Source organism: Saccostrea echinata, unplaced genomic scaffold (genome assembly GCF_033153115.1).
Source record: "Saccostrea echinata isolate AGI-Se365-2 ecotype Australia unplaced genomic scaffold, CSIRO_AGI_Sech_v1 ptg000016l, whole genome shotgun sequence".
Lineage (NCBI taxonomy): Eukaryota > Metazoa > Mollusca > Bivalvia > Ostreida > Ostreidae > Saccostrea > Saccostrea echinata.
Genome location: NW_026889765.1, coordinates 13159599 through 13176938, shown reverse-complemented (window position 1 = coordinate 13176938; position 17340 = coordinate 13159599). Strand labels below are relative to the sequence as shown.

At 33.8% G+C, this 17340-nt stretch overlaps 1 protein-coding gene across 1 annotated transcript in view; it reads left to right on the top strand.

Moving 5' to 3' along the window:
• LOC133188450 (E3 ubiquitin-protein ligase MIB2-like) overlaps nt 1-17340 on the top strand; it is a 185047-nt gene that overhangs the window by 141175 nt on the left and 26532 nt on the right. Inside the window, exons 13-15 of the mRNA XM_061323886.1 lie at nt 650-810; nt 11017-11143; nt 17010-17112. Of these exons, the coding sequence (XP_061179870.1) occupies nt 650-810; nt 11017-11143; nt 17010-17112 (391 nt within the window). The remainder of the gene's footprint in view (nt 1-649; nt 811-11016; nt 11144-17009; nt 17113-17340) is intronic.

Below are 17340 nucleotides of genomic sequence, written 5' to 3'. Positions count from 1 at the left end.
GAAGCGACATTAAGATTTGCAGTGGAATACGTTTTTCAACATTACATTACGTTCATATCAAAACTTTAACTGTGCATATATCGCTAAATAATTACAAAACCATTTGTGTATGTTAAGTCTTAGAGTTGAAATCAATCTTTAAATATTACGACGGTAAATTTGTATGCGAAATAAAAAAATTCTTAATTAGTCATGTGTTTGTAGAATGACTGTTTAAAACAGTTTACAGTTCAGTGTAGTGACCATGCATGCTTACTTTAAAAGTGAATTCCTTTGCAACAACAATAGGAAAAAGCATGGGGTTTTCTGTGATTAAGAGTTCTTCAAAAGAACTTTTCAACTGTTAAAAAATAAAATTAAATATTCTACATTTATTATGATAAACTGTATGTTGCATTACTTATTGAATGACCCTCGTACTGGGGGAATTTGAATAACACTGGGGCCAAAGTGATTCAGGTGAGCATTGTTACCCATTGTCAAGGAAATTCTCTCAAAACACTGCTCCTTCTACAGTTTTTGTCTAATTTCAATCTCCCTCTAACTTTAAAAAGTTTTGCAAGTTTTTTGATTGCATTTGTCTTAAGCTGAACATAAAAATGATTCAGGTGTGGATGCTCTTTTTAACTTAAAACACACTCTCTTTAAGGATAATGATGGTGACACTCCAATGCATGACGCAATAAGCCAAAGGGAAGGAAATTCTGAGATAATACAAGCTGTTCTAGGAAGTTCTCTTGCCAAGTATAAAGAAACAAATTCCAAAGGATTCAATGTCTTACAGTGGGCAGCAATGAAGGACTCAAGACTGTGAGTTACAAGGACTCAAGCAAAAATACAAAAAAGGGTTAAACAGCTTGAAGAAATATGTGTATACAAGATAAGTTGTATTGCAGTAACTTAATTTTAAAAAATTAAATCAAGAAAATACACATTTTTTTCATGATATACTTTACAGCAATCTATAACAAATTTAATGTTTCATTTGTGTCAATAATAAGAGGAATTCCACCTCTCTCATCGGTGTAATTATCAAGCAATGTTTATGGGAAAATTTTGATGACAAAAAATTGCATGTCAAATTAGAGATTAATGAGTTTAGTATAAGGAGATTTCTGGTAGAGCATCTCTGTTCAAGCAGGTTTTATCTACATTTCTTGAGAATTAGGCAGACAAATCTATAAGCCTCGATCTTTAAGGATTTTGATGTATAAAGGGGCACTTCTGGTAAAAATGACGGCATTTGCTGATGTTTTTAACATCGGCACTTGTCGTAAAGCTGTCCAAGTCTTAAGAGTTATTGACCATTGTAAACAAGCATAGCCTTTTGTTAACATGGCTTTTTAGCTCACCTCAACGAAGTCGAGATGAGCTTATGCTATACCCCCGGCGTCGGCGTTAGTGTCGGCGTCCCGGTTAAAGTTTTAGGAGCAAGTCCATTCGCAAGTAACTATAAGCCCTACCTGGACCAAACTTGCATGGATGATGCATCTAAGGATGGACACTACCACACTTGCTTCGGATGCTGGATCTGACCTACATTTTTCAGATGAGTGAACAGGTTTAAGTTTTTGGAGCAGGTTCATTCCAAAGTAACTATGAGACCTATGTTGACCAAACTTGCATGGATGATACATCTATAAGGATGCACACTACCTGGCTTGCTTAGAATGCTGGATCTGGCCTACATTTTCCAGATTAGTGACCAGTTTAAAGTTTTTGGAGCAGGTTTATTCAAAAATAACTATAGGGCCTTTGTTTACCAATCTTGCATAGATGATAAATCTAAGGATGCACACTACTGGACTTGCTTCGGATTCTGGATCTGACCTACATTTTCCAAATAATGGACCAGGTTTATGTTTTTTTGGTGCAGGTCCATTACCAAGAAACTATAAGGCCTATCTAAAACAAACTTGCATGGATGATGCATCAAGGCATGAACACTCTCAAACTTGCTTCAGATGCTGGATTTGAATTAATTTACTGGATGAGTAATAAGTTTGAAATTTCAAAATTGCACAAATGTTGCATCTTGGGATGTACACTACTTACTAGATTATTAGTTTTATGTGGGACTTTGCCTGACTTAAAGACAACATTCATTGAGGTGAGCTCTGTAACCTCTGATTATATATGTTATTGCTTGAACTTAAATTTATTGTACAAATCGCTCTCTTTAAATGACACAAAAAGTGTGCACGGCCCAGTTATAATGTTATAATGCCATAATCTTTTAAATTGATTATTTTCTTTATAAAACAAGTCAATGCTTAATAAAAATTAAATGTGTTGCAAATGAAGCGGTGTGACGGTACATATTGTTGTTTTGTACATATTGTCGTTGGCTACAATATATACTTACAGTATGTACCTACCTCGCAGTACATATTGTCGTCCATCGGTACATATTGTCGCCAGCAACAATATGTACCGAGATGAGCCTTATTTTCCTATTGCATAATGAACGACAAAATGTACAGTCAAGCACCAGCACATATTGTCATCGGTGACAATATGTATAGGCAAGGTCAGTATATATTGTCATCTAATATCGTTTTGACGAATATTTAGTTGAGAAAGGAAAGAGAGATTGACAAACACACACACACGGAGGGAGACAGACAGCATTACTTGCAGTAGGGAGAAAACTTTTTGGTCAGAAAATTGTGTCCAGAATTGATGTACATCACTATGATATGTCGAAGATACCGTTATTCTTGAGATATCTGATAAATCAGCCTATTCTTTTTTTCTTGTAGTATATACTTGAAGATTGAATACATGTATTAGTTTTTTTGTTCAGTAGTAATGATTATTTGGAAATTTTTTTTGCATTATTCTTATAAACAATCATGTGCCAATATACCGGATAGTTAGTGTTGGAGTTGACATTTTTAAATCACCTGAACTGGAAGTTCAAGTGAGCTTTTCTGATCACATTTTGTCGGACCACCCCTCTGTAAACTTTTCACAATTTCAGCTTCTTCTCGAGAACTACTGGGTCAATATCAACCAAACTTGCCACGAAGCATCCCTGGATAAAGGGGATTCAAGTTTGTTCAAACGAATTGCCATGCACTTTTTCAAGGGAAGTAGTTAAGAATTAGTGAAAATTTAGTGACTCTTTTAAAAAAACTTCTTAAGAACCACTGTGTCAGAAAAGTTGACAGATCATGTCCCTTGGAGTAAGGGTGTGGCTACAATAGGTGATCAAAGTTTTTCATAGAATATTTAGAAAAATTCTTTCAAAATCTTTTTTTTCAAGAACTACTGGGTCAGAAGAAATTGATACATATGTGAAGGCTTCATTACATAGCGTATTCAATTTTGAGGTGCTAGCTGCAGCAATTTTTTTTCTACCTATTGGGAAAGGGTCAGGTACCGGTTCAATTGGGAAAAATAGCATCCAAGTAATCAAGTAGAACAAAGGAGAATTTTCTGTCATTTAAACAAAAACGTATTTTGTGTTTATTCCAACCTCATTACCTATTACTTCATGTTTTAAAGAATAAACAACAAGTATTTATTGTTTTTCATATCAATGTCCCTTGTTTTGCATTTTCATGCTTTCAATTTGTCAAAATGTATGACACTACGCTGTCTGCACCACAGGTCTTGCATTTATGACTAATCTCTACTTTCGATTTAAGTAGAAGTGAAACAATTAGTCAACTTTTTCAATGTTTCATATAAAAAGAAATACAATGTCAATGTAGTCTATTGCTTGGCAATTGAATTTGGAAATTTTAGTCTCAAAATTGGGAAAAATTAACGTTTTTTGGCATTGGGAATGGTACTGTTTATCGGTACCAGTTATATAAGGTAAAAAACCATTGAGCTGGCACAAAAAAGAACTCTCACTGCTCAATGACCCTAAGTGCCAAGTATAGGTCTAAATTTGCAGTGCCCTCCACCGGTAAGTGGTGACGTTTACATAGGAATGAAAAATTCTCGAGATGGACATTATAACAACAAACAAAATCAATTTAGTTCAAATCATGACCCCGGGGGAAGGTTGGAGCCACAATGGGTGATCAAGTTTTACATAGGAATATATACAGAAAATCTTTGAAAATTTTCTCAAAAACCAGACAGATGAAGCCCGGCCATGACTGACCCCACCCAGTGGTTTGATTTTTATGCCCCTGTATTGAAGATTCAGGGGTATATAGTTTTTGCCCTGTCCGTCTGTCTGTCTGTCTGTTTGTCTGCAAAAACTTTAACCTTGCCCATAACTTTTGATTGGTTAGAGCTATGACTTTCATATTTCACATGTATATTTCTTGTGACAAGACCTTTCTTTGAGTACCATCATATTTGACCCTTTGACCTTGGAGTTTGACCCACTTTTGCAAATTTTTTTGAGACTTTAAAATTGGCCATAACGTTTGAATAGTTGGTGCTTTGGGTTTCAAACTTCACATGTGCATTCCTTGTGACAAGACCTTCCTTTGGATACCATCATATTTGACCTTTTGACCTTGACCTTGAAAAACTTTAACCTTGGCCATAACTTTTGAACGGTTGGTGCTAGGGCTTTCATATTTAACATGGGCTTTCATATTTAACATGTCTATTCCTTGTGACAAGACCTTCCTTTGGACACCAACCACTTTGACCCTTTGACCTTGACCTAGGAGTTTTACTTTTAAGAATCTTTAACCTTGGCCATAACTTTTGAATGGTTGGTGCTAGGGCTTTCATACTTCACATATGTAATCCTTGTAACAAGACCTTCCTTTGGATACTAACCACTTTAACCCTTTGACCTTCACCTAGGAGTTTGACCTACTTTTGAAAAACTTTAACCTTGGCCATAACTTTTGAATGTTTGGTGCTAGGGCTTTTATACTTCACATATGTAATCCTTGTGACAAGACCTTCCTTTGGATACCAACAACTTTGACCCTTTGACCTTGACCTTGGAGTTTGACCTACTTTTGACAAGACTTTCCTTTGGATACCAACAATTTTGGCATTGACCTTGACCTTGGAGTTTGACCTACTTTTGAAAAACTTTATTCTTGACCATAACATGTGAACATTTGCTCTAGGGTTTTCACATTTCACGAACATGTGTATCACTTGTGATAAGACCTTCCTTTGGGGCCTCATTTGACCTTCACGTTTTACTAACTTTTATAAAATTTTAACCTTCACCATAACTTTTGAACAGTTGGAGCTATCGCTTTCAAATTTCACAGGTATGTTCCTCAAGAAAAGACCTTTATTTGGGTACCAGCATTTTTGATCTCTTGACCTGGAGTTTGACTTGCATTTGAGAAACTTTAATCTTCGCCGTAAGCTGCCATACAGGGGCATCAGTGTTTCAAAAACACATCTTGTTTTTTCTTGCTTTGGTAAATTCTGTTTGTATATACTCTCAATTTAGTCCACAGGTAAAATTCCATAATTAATTAAAATAATTTACTTGACATATACAGTAACACACCTTTACATACAAATGACTTTCTTTTGCTTGTCAAAAAAAATTCTGAACCGCAACCCCCCCCCCCCTTCTGAATATTCTGAATTCCACCACTGGGGAAGAGCAGTACGCCCTTGATTAGTGATGTTTTTATGGAAGCATCCTCAGGTAGTGCAGATTCAAGTATCTTTAAATCAAACTGGGCATAGGGTGTGGTCACATTGGGCAATCAAAGTTTTACATATGAATATATGGGAAAATTCTTTAAAAATTATCTTCTCAAAAATAGCAAAGCAATGATTAGTCATATTTATATGGAGCATTGCCGTGCATTGTCATGCAACATGTTCTGATGGACGACAGTATGTGCAGTGAGGGTAGGTACACATTGTCGCCAGCGACAATATGAACAGGATGACAAAATGTACCATCACAATCACGCTGCATGACATAGCATAGGAGGCACGTCAGTGTGATTCACACACAAATTACATTCACAAAACTACCAAAAGAAATCTTTAAGCAACAATATCTGTGGGATGACAATTTGTACAGTGAGGGAGAGGTACATAATGTCGTGAGCAACAATAAGTACATGTGTAACTTTTCAGCTGGCGAATATATACCAATTGACAACAATATATGCAGTGAGGGTAGGTACACATTGTTGTCGAAGACAAAATGTACAAAACGACAATATGTACCAACACAAGCAGCTATCGTTGTTTTCTGATATCCTTAGTATCGCTAACTATACAGACAGTGACAATTATGTTAGGTAATTACTGCAAGAAATATGTTTCAAAAATTGAGGTCGGCCATCCAAACAGAATAGCAGCCAATCATACAATTTTGTTTTAATATGGTTGAAACGATATGAGAGACAAAATGTTAATTCAAACATATTGAAGTTATTGGAAGATATGGGTGAATTAAAACAAGCTAATTCAGAGACTTTGTGTCCCCCGCGTAGGGAAGAAAGAAGAACATGCACAGTTCGGGGGGGGGGGGGGGGGGGAAGGAGGTCAGACTCCCCCCCTCCCCCCCCCCTTGATTTGTAGAATTATTAAATGTATACATGTATATTGAAACAAATAAAAAATGCCAATATGGATATAAAGATTTGATTGCTTATTCTTTAATATGTGTATAGAAGATTCTTTTTGTATAGAATATTTATCACACTGTAATAATGATTTTATGAGTTTGTACAAGCTAGATGTCATAACTTTTTTCATTTCACATGCTGAATACTATCATTTATATAGTAAAATAAAAAAAAAATCCCCCCCCCAAAAGGATCGACCTGGATTTGAACTTGGGGCCTCTCACATGCTAAGCGAGAGTCATACCCCTAGACCACGGAGGCACTTGATTATAAAGTAAATTAAAATGTTTATATTCATGTTCGATATTGTCAAAATTTTACACAATACATGTTGTCTAATTTAGCCTTTACTAAACAGTTCTAATAGGTGTAATTAGAATATAAAGTCCACCTGCAACCTGTATTTTACGTATAAACTCTCCACATGCCCCTGTGCTAAAAATATTGCCAAGCGACTTTTAATACAATATATAAAAAAAACGGGGCGTGACACTTTGAGAGGGGCGAGAGAGGCCATAGGGAGTTATGGTATAAAATTTCATTGCAAAAGCTCAAAAGCTTCCTAAGATATCGCCCGGAAACGAAAGTGTTACACATAGACGGAATGTATGAATTTACAACTTTGAACTTTGACCTTTTGACCTCAAATCAATAGGGGTCTTCCTTAGGCCACAGGGAGTGGTTATGTAAAATTTCATTGCAAAAGCTCAAAGGATTCTCAAGATATCGCGCAGAAACAAAAGTGTTAAAACAGAATTTATTAATTTATGACCTTGACCTTTGACCTTTTGACCTCAAAATCAATAGGGTTCTTCTTTAGGCCATAGGGAGTTGTTATGCAAAGGACAAGGTATGGTAGCAGCCGAATCTGGCCTCATATTTGATGTAAAAATCTGAACACAGTTAAAACTGTTATAGTTTGTAGTTAAGAACTTAAAATGAGGCTTGTTTTAAAACCAGCACTAATATTTATTCAAAGCTTACACGGAGGTCACAAGAGGGCACAGAAGTAGGACATTTTCCCAAATTTCCTCAATTCTGTTGAAATTTCGTCAAATTTGAGATACTTTTCACTTTGGGAAACATAGAGCACAAGCTTGCCTATCTGAGATTTTTATATACAAGATACATCTGATACTAGTGTATGAAATATATAAATGTGGTAGATAGACAAGCTTGTGCTCTATGTTTTCTGAAACAAAATGTGCTGTAAAATTGCTGAAAAATTGCATAAAAATGAGAAAGTTTGGAAATCGACATATTTTCTGACCTTCCTGTGACCTCTGTGTACCCCATAACTTAGAATCAATACTCATTTTTGTTGCAGGGGTGACAACAGGTTTTTATTGATAAACTGTTGAATCTTTCTAAAAGACACCCCAAACCAGGGGCCAAAAAGGGGTCTTTAGCCTATCTTGTCCTTTCATTGCGAAAGCTCAAAGGGTTCTCAAAGAAGTGAAGCAATATTTTCGTGTTGGGGCAAACTAAAATTATTTTTACTTATATTTTTCTCCATAAAAGTAGATTTTTTAGGTTCTGAAACCTGTAATTTTCTGAAACCTAATACTTTTCTGAATTGAATAAAATTTGCATGTGTCTTGCAATAATTCTACTTTTGTCAAATTGTTCCCATTTTTCTGTCACAATGTCTCTTTAAAGTGTCAGGAGTGCAACACCTTTTTGTGACATTTTGAAAATTTAATATTTTTTGAAGATCTGTGAAATAAATAATAACGTTTTTTGTTGGAAATAAAGATTTTCCTGATAATCTTCAAAGTATTGAGCTTTAAATGTAGACTGTAGCAACTTTTGTTTGACTAAGTTGTGGTCATGGCTGATGTTGAAAAAAATATTCCATGTCAGGAGTGCAACAGAAAAATGTAGTGTTGCCAAAAGAACATTGATTTTAAAAATCTGAAAGACAATTAAATTAAATAAGAATTTTCAAAGTGTAAAACAATAACTGATATACAATTTAAAACTTAAATATTTTATATAGATCACAAGCAGCATTAATGAGAGTCAAGTATCTGCATAACCAATAATGTCAGGAGTGTAATATTTAATGTTTTGCTCCCCAGCATGAAATTTTTTTTATCATTATATGAATCTGGATCTGATTTTTATTTTGGAAAATAAAGACACAAAGAATATTTTTACCAAATAGATTTATTTTGTGTTCAGATCTATATTTCTAATGGTCAGGAGTGCAAATAAGTTTTTTAAAGAATCAAGTTGTATGATGAAAAGACTTGCATTCATGCTAAGAAATGTTATTTAATTAATAATGATCTATTTGAATAATTTAGTACAAAATTATTGTCAGTTTTATTATTAAAATCCTTCTTTTTCAATTTTATCAATTAAGATGTGTTTTTATCTTTTCTTTGTTTTATTTATGAATGTATATATAAAAAAAACAAACACACTGAAAAATTGTTATAAAATTCAAGTAATTTTACATCAACTTCACTGAAACAAAAGAACAAGTTCTGATGTAATTTTTTGCTTCATAATTCTACTTTAAAGACTCCCATGCTCTTGGTCAGGAGTGCAACAAATATGTTAGAATTTTGCTGATCAAATACTGTATGTGTACTTAAAAAAGTGGGCTCCATATTTTAGCGGCTTTGGTGCAGATAACAATGCGCTAATTCATGAATACCACTAAGAAATCATGTATAAATACAATACAATGCACGGACATGTGTAGCACTAATAATTCATGATTACACGAACAACTCCATACTTAGCAATTGCGCTAAATTTTGACAATTGCGCCAATTTATGTACACATACAGTATGAATAAATATAAGAAAAAAATTGATGAGTAGAATGTGTCTGGTTGACCTCAGTTGCTTACAGTGTTTGTCCTATGAAGGAAAATGTACTGTAATATATATATTTTATCTTCTAAATATACATATTAGCTTTTTTTTTTTTTTTTGGTTAGGGAATAGTTCAAGATATAAGGCCAAGTTTAATTCTTTCATGTGTTTTATGAATTTTTGTGTTCTATGGTTTTAATTTTTTAATTTTATTGCAGTCAGGAGTGCAAGAAAACTGTTTAATAATTATCAATGATTTGATAATGTCCAAAACATTATGTCTATCAACTAATTACAGACATTTTACAGTCAATTCAGAGAATAGTTTTCATCACTTAACATATATTTTCAAATACAATGTATATATATTACACATTGCAAATAATCATGTCTTGAAGTCTTGAAAATATGAAAAAAACTTGCTGTAAATGAGAAAGAAAAAAAAATCAAAACGACGAACTGATTTATAAACTAAGAATGGGTTATCGTGTGTTATGATTTTTAAAACAAAGTTAAATAAAATACATATCGGATGTGAGGAGTGCAACACAATAATGTAATATAGGGTCACTTCAAAATGTAGTTTTTTTTTAAGAAAACTTTATATCAAAATTCTTTTTTGACTTAGATTTAAAGACTTGACTTGAATGGACAAAAAAGTGATTGGGGGGAATTTTATTGTTTCATATTACTTTCATATATAAATTTTTGAGACCAGAATTGAAAAAAGTAATGTAAAGTAACAATTTTTCCAATTATACAAGAGAAGAAACTCAATCAAGGTTTATATCCCTGATACCATTTTTAAGCATAAAAAACCTATAATTTCTTTTGATTGCATATTTTAGAAAGTCTTTTAGGATGTAGTGATCTTTTCTTTTTTCAAATAGAATTAAACTAATAAAAATTTGGAAACTTTTTTCTATCCAATTGTCTATTTTATTGTAACTTCAGGAATTTTAACTAGAATCCATGTACAATATAATGATATAAATGTAAAATATGTTATGGGTAGTTGAATTCTTTCAAAAAATTTCAATTTGGTGTTCTTTATTTTTGAAATCACCCATATTTAGTTCATTAATTTGAAATTTGTGTATACGATTTATCAACAGTGTGTACAATTTTGGAGAAAGAAGTAGAAAAATCACAGTGACTGTTATTTGATGAAAACTGGATAATTCCTATTTATGACTTTATTATAAATCTAGCGCAACGTCAGACTGGGCTGTGCAGCTGTGTATACAAAGTTATTGATGACACTCCTAAATTATTGTGTATTGTTTTGAATTTTAAAAATTAAATCAATCATTGTCTATAGATAAATATTATTTCACACTCTTCGCAGTTTGGCATTATAAAGAAATGTAGCGTGTGTTCATGAACATGTGATAAAAAATCAAAATGGCATTATCATGAAATTAGTCTTATGTTAGACTGGTACATTGCGGCTTGCATATACAAAGTATTTACACCCTGTAACATTCGTAAAAAAATGTGCATTGTTTTAATTTTCATATATTTAGTAAATCATTGTCTGTATCAAAATATTATCATACATGTTCCCCACTGCAGACTTTATTAAGAAAATTAAAGCATTTGTCCTTGAACTTTATGTTGTGATCACATTGGTATTACTGTGTTGTAGAGCTGTTAGTGTTATCATGGACAAAGATAAATCTGTTGTTGATGAGAAGATGGCTGAGGGTTTCACAGCCTTACACATTGCTGCTGCTAATGACTATGTAGAGATTGCTAGTGTACTTATACACAGGGTGAGTATTGCGACAGCTGTCAATGAATGTTGTATAAAAAAAAAACTTGATATTAACCTTGATAGTCGTTTTGGGTACATTTTAAAAAATGTTAGCCCAAAAGTCTTAGCTAGTCTGACTCAGGAGAGCTTATGCATGTGGAAGGTGTTGTGTTTCATGTGGTTGACAGTTTAACTAGTATAAAAATATTTTAAATATCTGTAATTTGACAGGTTTAACTATGATATGGCATTACCTGTTCATCCATCTGGCTGTCATTCTGTAAGATTTTAGCTCACCTGAGCTGAAGGCTCAAATGAGCTTTTCTGAACAAAACTGGTCTGTCATATTCAGTGTCATCATTGTTGTAAACTTTTTAGGTCACCTGAGTAAACTCAGGTGACCTATTGCTATCCGTTTTCGTCCGTCGTCGTTCGTAAACTTTTGAACATTTTTAGCTTCTTCTCTGGAACCGCTCAACCAATTTCAACCAAATTTGGCATATAGTATCTATGAGTGAAGGGGAACAAAAATTGTGAATTTCATGGTCTCTGCCTCCCTGGGGCCTGAGGGGTGGGGCTAAAACCACCAAAATTAATGCAATCTTTAAAAATCTTCTTCTTTACTCCTGGACATCAAGCAGTCAAACTGTTGGCATCATTGTAATAAGCATTGAGTCCTCTACCAAAATTGTGAAATTCATGGCCCCAGGGTCAGGGGTTCTGGTGCTAGGGCGGGGCTATATAGATCATATAGTGAAAGTGCATTATTTCTTTGAAAATCTTCTTCTCTGCTCCTGGGTATTAAATAAACTAACTAAGTATATAGTTATGATGAACAAGAGTGCCTCTTCCAAAATTGTGAATTTCATGGCCCCAGGGTCTGGGATTCTGGTGTTAGGGCGGGACTTTATTGATTATATAGTGAAAATGCATTAATTCATTGAAAATCTTCTTCTCTGCTCCTGGGTATTAAATTCAGTAACTAAGTACATAGTTAGGATGAACAAGAGTGCCTCTTCCAAAATTGTGAATTTCATGGCCCCTGGATCAGGGGTTCAGGTGTTAGGGCGGGGCTCTATTGATTATATAGTGAAAATGCATTAATTCTTTGAAAATCTTCTTCTCTGCTCCTGGGTATTAAATTCAGTAACTAAGTACTTAGTTATGATAAGCAAGAGTGCCTCTTCCAAAATTGTGAATTTCATGGCCCCAGGGGCAGGGGTTCTGGTGTTAGGGCAGGGCTCTATCGACTATATAGTGAAAATGCATTAATTCTTTGAAAATCTTCTCCTCTGCTCCTGGGCATTAAGGTGATAAACTAAGTACATAGTTATGATTAGGAGGTGGGCCTCTTCCAGAATTGTGAAAGCCATGGCCCCTGGGTCAGGGGTTCTGGTGTTAGGGCGGGGCTCTATTGATTATATAGTGAAAATGCTTTAATTCTTTGAAAATCTTCTTCTCTGCTCCTGGGTATTATTTAAACAAAGTGCATGGTTATGATGCATAAGGATGCCTTTTCCAAAATTGTGAATTTCATGGCCCCAGGGTCAGGGGTTCTGGTGTTAGGGCGGGGCTCTATTGATTATATAGTGAAAATGCATTGATTCTTTGAAAATCTTCTTCTCTGCTACTGGAGACTATTTAAACAAACTAAGTGCATGGTTATGATGCATAAGGATGCCTTTTCCAAAATTGTGAATTTCATGGCCCCAGGGTCAGGGGTTCTGGTGTTAGGGTGGGGCTCTATTGATTATATAGTGAAAATGCATTGATTCTTTGAAAATCTTCTTCTCTGCTACTGGAGATTATTTAAACAAACTAAGTGCATGATTATGATAGACAAGGATGCCTCTTCCAAAATTTTTAAATATATTGCCTCAGTTTTGGGGGTTCTTGAGGAGGGGGGGGGGGCTCTATTGATTATATAGTGAAAAAGCATTAATCTATTAATTAATCATTAATTAATCCTGTCGGCTCCTTAGTGTTGAGCTGATAAATAAATTGCTTAGCTATGATGAAAATGGGAGCTTCGAACAGAATTTTTAAACTTTGTGGTCCTGGGGTCAGGGGTTCTGGCATAACGAGGGGGGGGGGGGTTGATAATATAGTGGAAAAGTGTTAATTCTTTGAAGTCCATAGTAATGATGATGAGGGTAACTCTTCCAAATTTGTAAATTTCTTGACCCTTGGTCTTGGGTTCTGGTGTTAGGGTAAGGCTTTGTTGAATTCTTCTCTGCTTCTGGGCATATCTGAAGCAAACTGAGTAAAAGTTTAAATGATATGAGTAAGCGTATTTCTACCAGATTTTTAAACATCTGGACCATTTGTCTAAGCATTCTGGTCCTGGGCAGGGCTCTATTAATTTGTATTCTACTGAGAGAAGTTATTCCCCTTTTCCATTCACCTTTGATAATTAATCACTGTAAATAATGTATTTGAAAGGTTAATAGAATAAGATAATTATGCAAGAATGTTTATCGTAAAATTAAAAAAGTACTTTCTTAGTTTTAATAATCAGATAGACCTGTAAGTAATAGATAAATAAAAATGAGACAAAAATAACTTATCTTATTAAAAGTTCTTCAAAGACCATAAGAGAGGTCAATGCTAGAGATCTTAATATGGGTTTAAAAATAGTACAGAAGCACTAATAGTTTGTTAATAGGCTGCATGGTGATAGTGTTAAGTGGGGGACAGATTAGAACTCAATTTTGAGTTGATAGTGAATACTAGACTAATTATTTTGTTGATCCTAATCTTCCTACTTCTCTTGTTTTTGTTCCTCTGCTCTGCCTCTGGGTATTAAGTAATCAAAGTAAGCATGCTAACTGTATAGTTATGATGAGCAATAGTGCCTCTTTCAAAATTGGGAATTACATGGCCTCTGGTTTAAAAAACAAACCAAATTCAATTGTTGGAAAGTTGTTACACGATACTCAGGTGACCTATAAGGCCCGTGGGCCTCTTGTTTACTTTCCTCTTCTCCAGAACACTGGGCCAATTTCAACTAAACTTGCCACAAAGTATCCTTGGGTTAATGGAATTCAAGTTTGTTCAAATGAAGTCCCAGGCCCTCTTCCAAGGGTGGTTATACTTATGAAGTAGTGAAAAATTAATTGCATTTTTAAAAAACTGGGCCAAAACATCCTCTGGGAGTATAGATTAAAGTGTTATCAAATCATGACAGCTGGGAATAGGGAGGGTCACAATAGGCTATGTTCTAAAAAAAAAGGAATACATAGGATAAATCTTTGAAAAATCTGCTTCTCAAGAACAGAAGCAATGATTGGCCATTTTTATCTGGAAGCATTAATTCTTAGATAGTATAGATTCAAGTTTGTTCTAATCATGATCCCTGAGGGTAGGGTGGGGCTACAATGGACAATCAAAGTTTTACATAGGAATACACTGGAAAAATCTGAAAATATCTTCCTCTGAAGAACAGCAAAGTCATGATTAGTCCTATTTATACAAAAGCATCCTAAGGTAGTGTGAAATTCATGTTTGTTCAAATCATGACTCCCCAGAGTAGGGTGGGGTAACAAAGTAAAATCAAAGTTTTACATGGATATACATAGTAAAAATCATACAATAAATACACACATTATGAAGTATAAAATCATCATACAATAAATAGAGGGATATCTATATTGTGTGATTTGATATTTGCTTTATCCAATGAGTTGAATTGTGTATATTCGCAAGGCTTGCTTAGCGAATATATACCATTTCAACGAGTTGGATAATAAAAGCAAATATCAAATCACACAATTATAGATGTTCTGTTTATCTCATACGATGTTCGTTTTATCAAACTTTGAGATAATCCCTGTGAAATTATGAATGATTTCAACCTAAATTGATGACACTAAAATTGATGACATCGCACTGTTGACATTGACATGCTGAAAGAAAGTTATTTGTAGGCCGAAATCATGACTGTACAGAGTATGAAATCTTAGAATCTTTTGAAAATATATGTGACAATCTGTTGGAGATTTATTTGACTGGAAGTTCTAAAGTGTTGTACATAAGGCCCAAGGAATCATGATTCGTCATCTGAAATCATTCTGTGTACGGCAATTCTAGGCTACTTGTAGATCCATGGTAAGTTATATAGTTAGTATAATGTAAGAAAGAAAAAAAAGAAAGCATTGTTGAAAGTAGCCAGACTTTACTGCATGGTCAAAGGAATATTCCAACTACAACTTAACTGTTAGGTCTAATGTTTCCTATGAGAGCGATTTGGGGGGGGTAACATCCTTCTTCACTGTAGCCAGTACATTGATAAGTTTGTTTTGACATTTCACTGAAATGAGTCTTTTTTCTTGTTTTTAATGAACATTTTTGCTCGTTAGCATTCATTTGATAACACAGAACTTTCACAATTAGAAGTTTCGATAAGGGAGGCCAAGGGATTGTGTTGAGACAGGAGTGCAACAAAAATGTTACAATTATTGCTGACCAAATATTAATTGATTTAAAGAAAAAATCAATTAGTAGAATGTTTCTGGTTGACGTCAATTGCTTACAGTGTTTTTCCCATTAGGGAAAATATTCTATAAAATATACTTTTACCTTCTAAATATATTTTAGCTAGTTTTTTGACATCAAGAAGGGATATATTCAAGATATAAAGCCAAGTCTGAATAATTTAATGTGTTTGAACTTTGAAGTATTGGACTATAAATATTGCACAATTTCATTACCACTTGATGTTGAAAAACACTTTATGAATTTTTATGTTCTGTGGTTTTGATTTTGAATTTTACTGCAGTCAGGAGTGCAACGAAACTGTTTTATTATTATCAATGAACTTCATCCATCTTGAATAAAAAATAAATTGCAGAAAATGTTTAAGACTATTTTAGTTGAAATTATTATATCTATCAACAAATTTAAGATTTTATTGGGGCGTCTTATAGTCAATTCACAGAATATTTTTCATCACTGAACATATATTTTTTAATACTGTTGAACCTCAGAATCTCGAACACTGATACCTCGAATACCATGGATATGTCAAAGAGATTTGAAAGTCCCAAAAACTTATTCCTTAAGTATTTTACCCTGGATATCTTGAATTCTTAGATATCTTAAAGTATTTTCTTGGTCCCATTGAGTTCGAGATAACGAGGTTTCACCGTACAAGCAAATTGTAATATTTTGAAGTCAAGAAAATATGAAAAACTTGCCGTAAATGATAAGAAAAAATATCAAAATGACAAAGTTATATGCAAACTTTGAAAGAGTTGTTTTAAAACAAGAACTGAAAAAATTAATTATGGCAATTAATAAAGTATAAAAAAAAATAATAAAGGGCCTAAAATAGAACCTTGTTGCACACCTGCTATGACTGGCAGTGATTCAGATGTATATGCATCTATTTTAACACTTTGTGTAAATAAGATTATAACCATCTTATTGACATTGGATCAAAGTGGTAGCATTCAAATTTTTTAATTAGTATGAAATGATTGAAATCAAATCAATTAGGTCAAATGCTTTGCTAAAATCTAAATATATAATGTCAATGAAATTTGCTTGATCTATTGTATGCAACCAATCTTAAGTTGGTTTTTAAGAGCTGTTTGGCATGAGTGAAATTCTCTAAATCCAGATTGTGCTTTCATTCGTAAATCAAAATTAGAAGTAAAGATGCAGATATTTTCTGTAACATGTTTTTCTTAAACTTTCTATATTAATTGTTGGATATGAAAGCAAATGAAAAAGAATTACAGTAACTGTATGTATTAGAACTATAGAGGAAATTACTTTATTCAGGAAGACAGTTCATCTCTCTATTAACTTGTAGCTAGTCGTGAAAGTAAATACAAATATACAGGTACAATACAATTGTGATGAATGACTAATTTGAATTTTAGGGGCATTGTAATGTGAATGTAACGGACAAAGACAAAAGAACACCCTTGATAATCTGTGTCTCTCAAGGTCACAGAAGAACAATGGAAGTCCTTCTGGCTGCCTGTAAGTATAGTGGTATGAGAGAAAGCCTTGATTACATGTATGAAGATGTGGTACACAAACATTTCCAGAATAAGTCACTAACATTTTGATTTTTAGAAGGATGTAGTTTCAATTCAATTTTTTGGTTAAGCATCAAGCCTTTGGTTTATGATAAGTCAGAGTGCCTCTCCCAAATTTTGAAAGTGGTCTGAGAATCAAGGTTTCTGATTGGGGCTCTAATGAAAATGC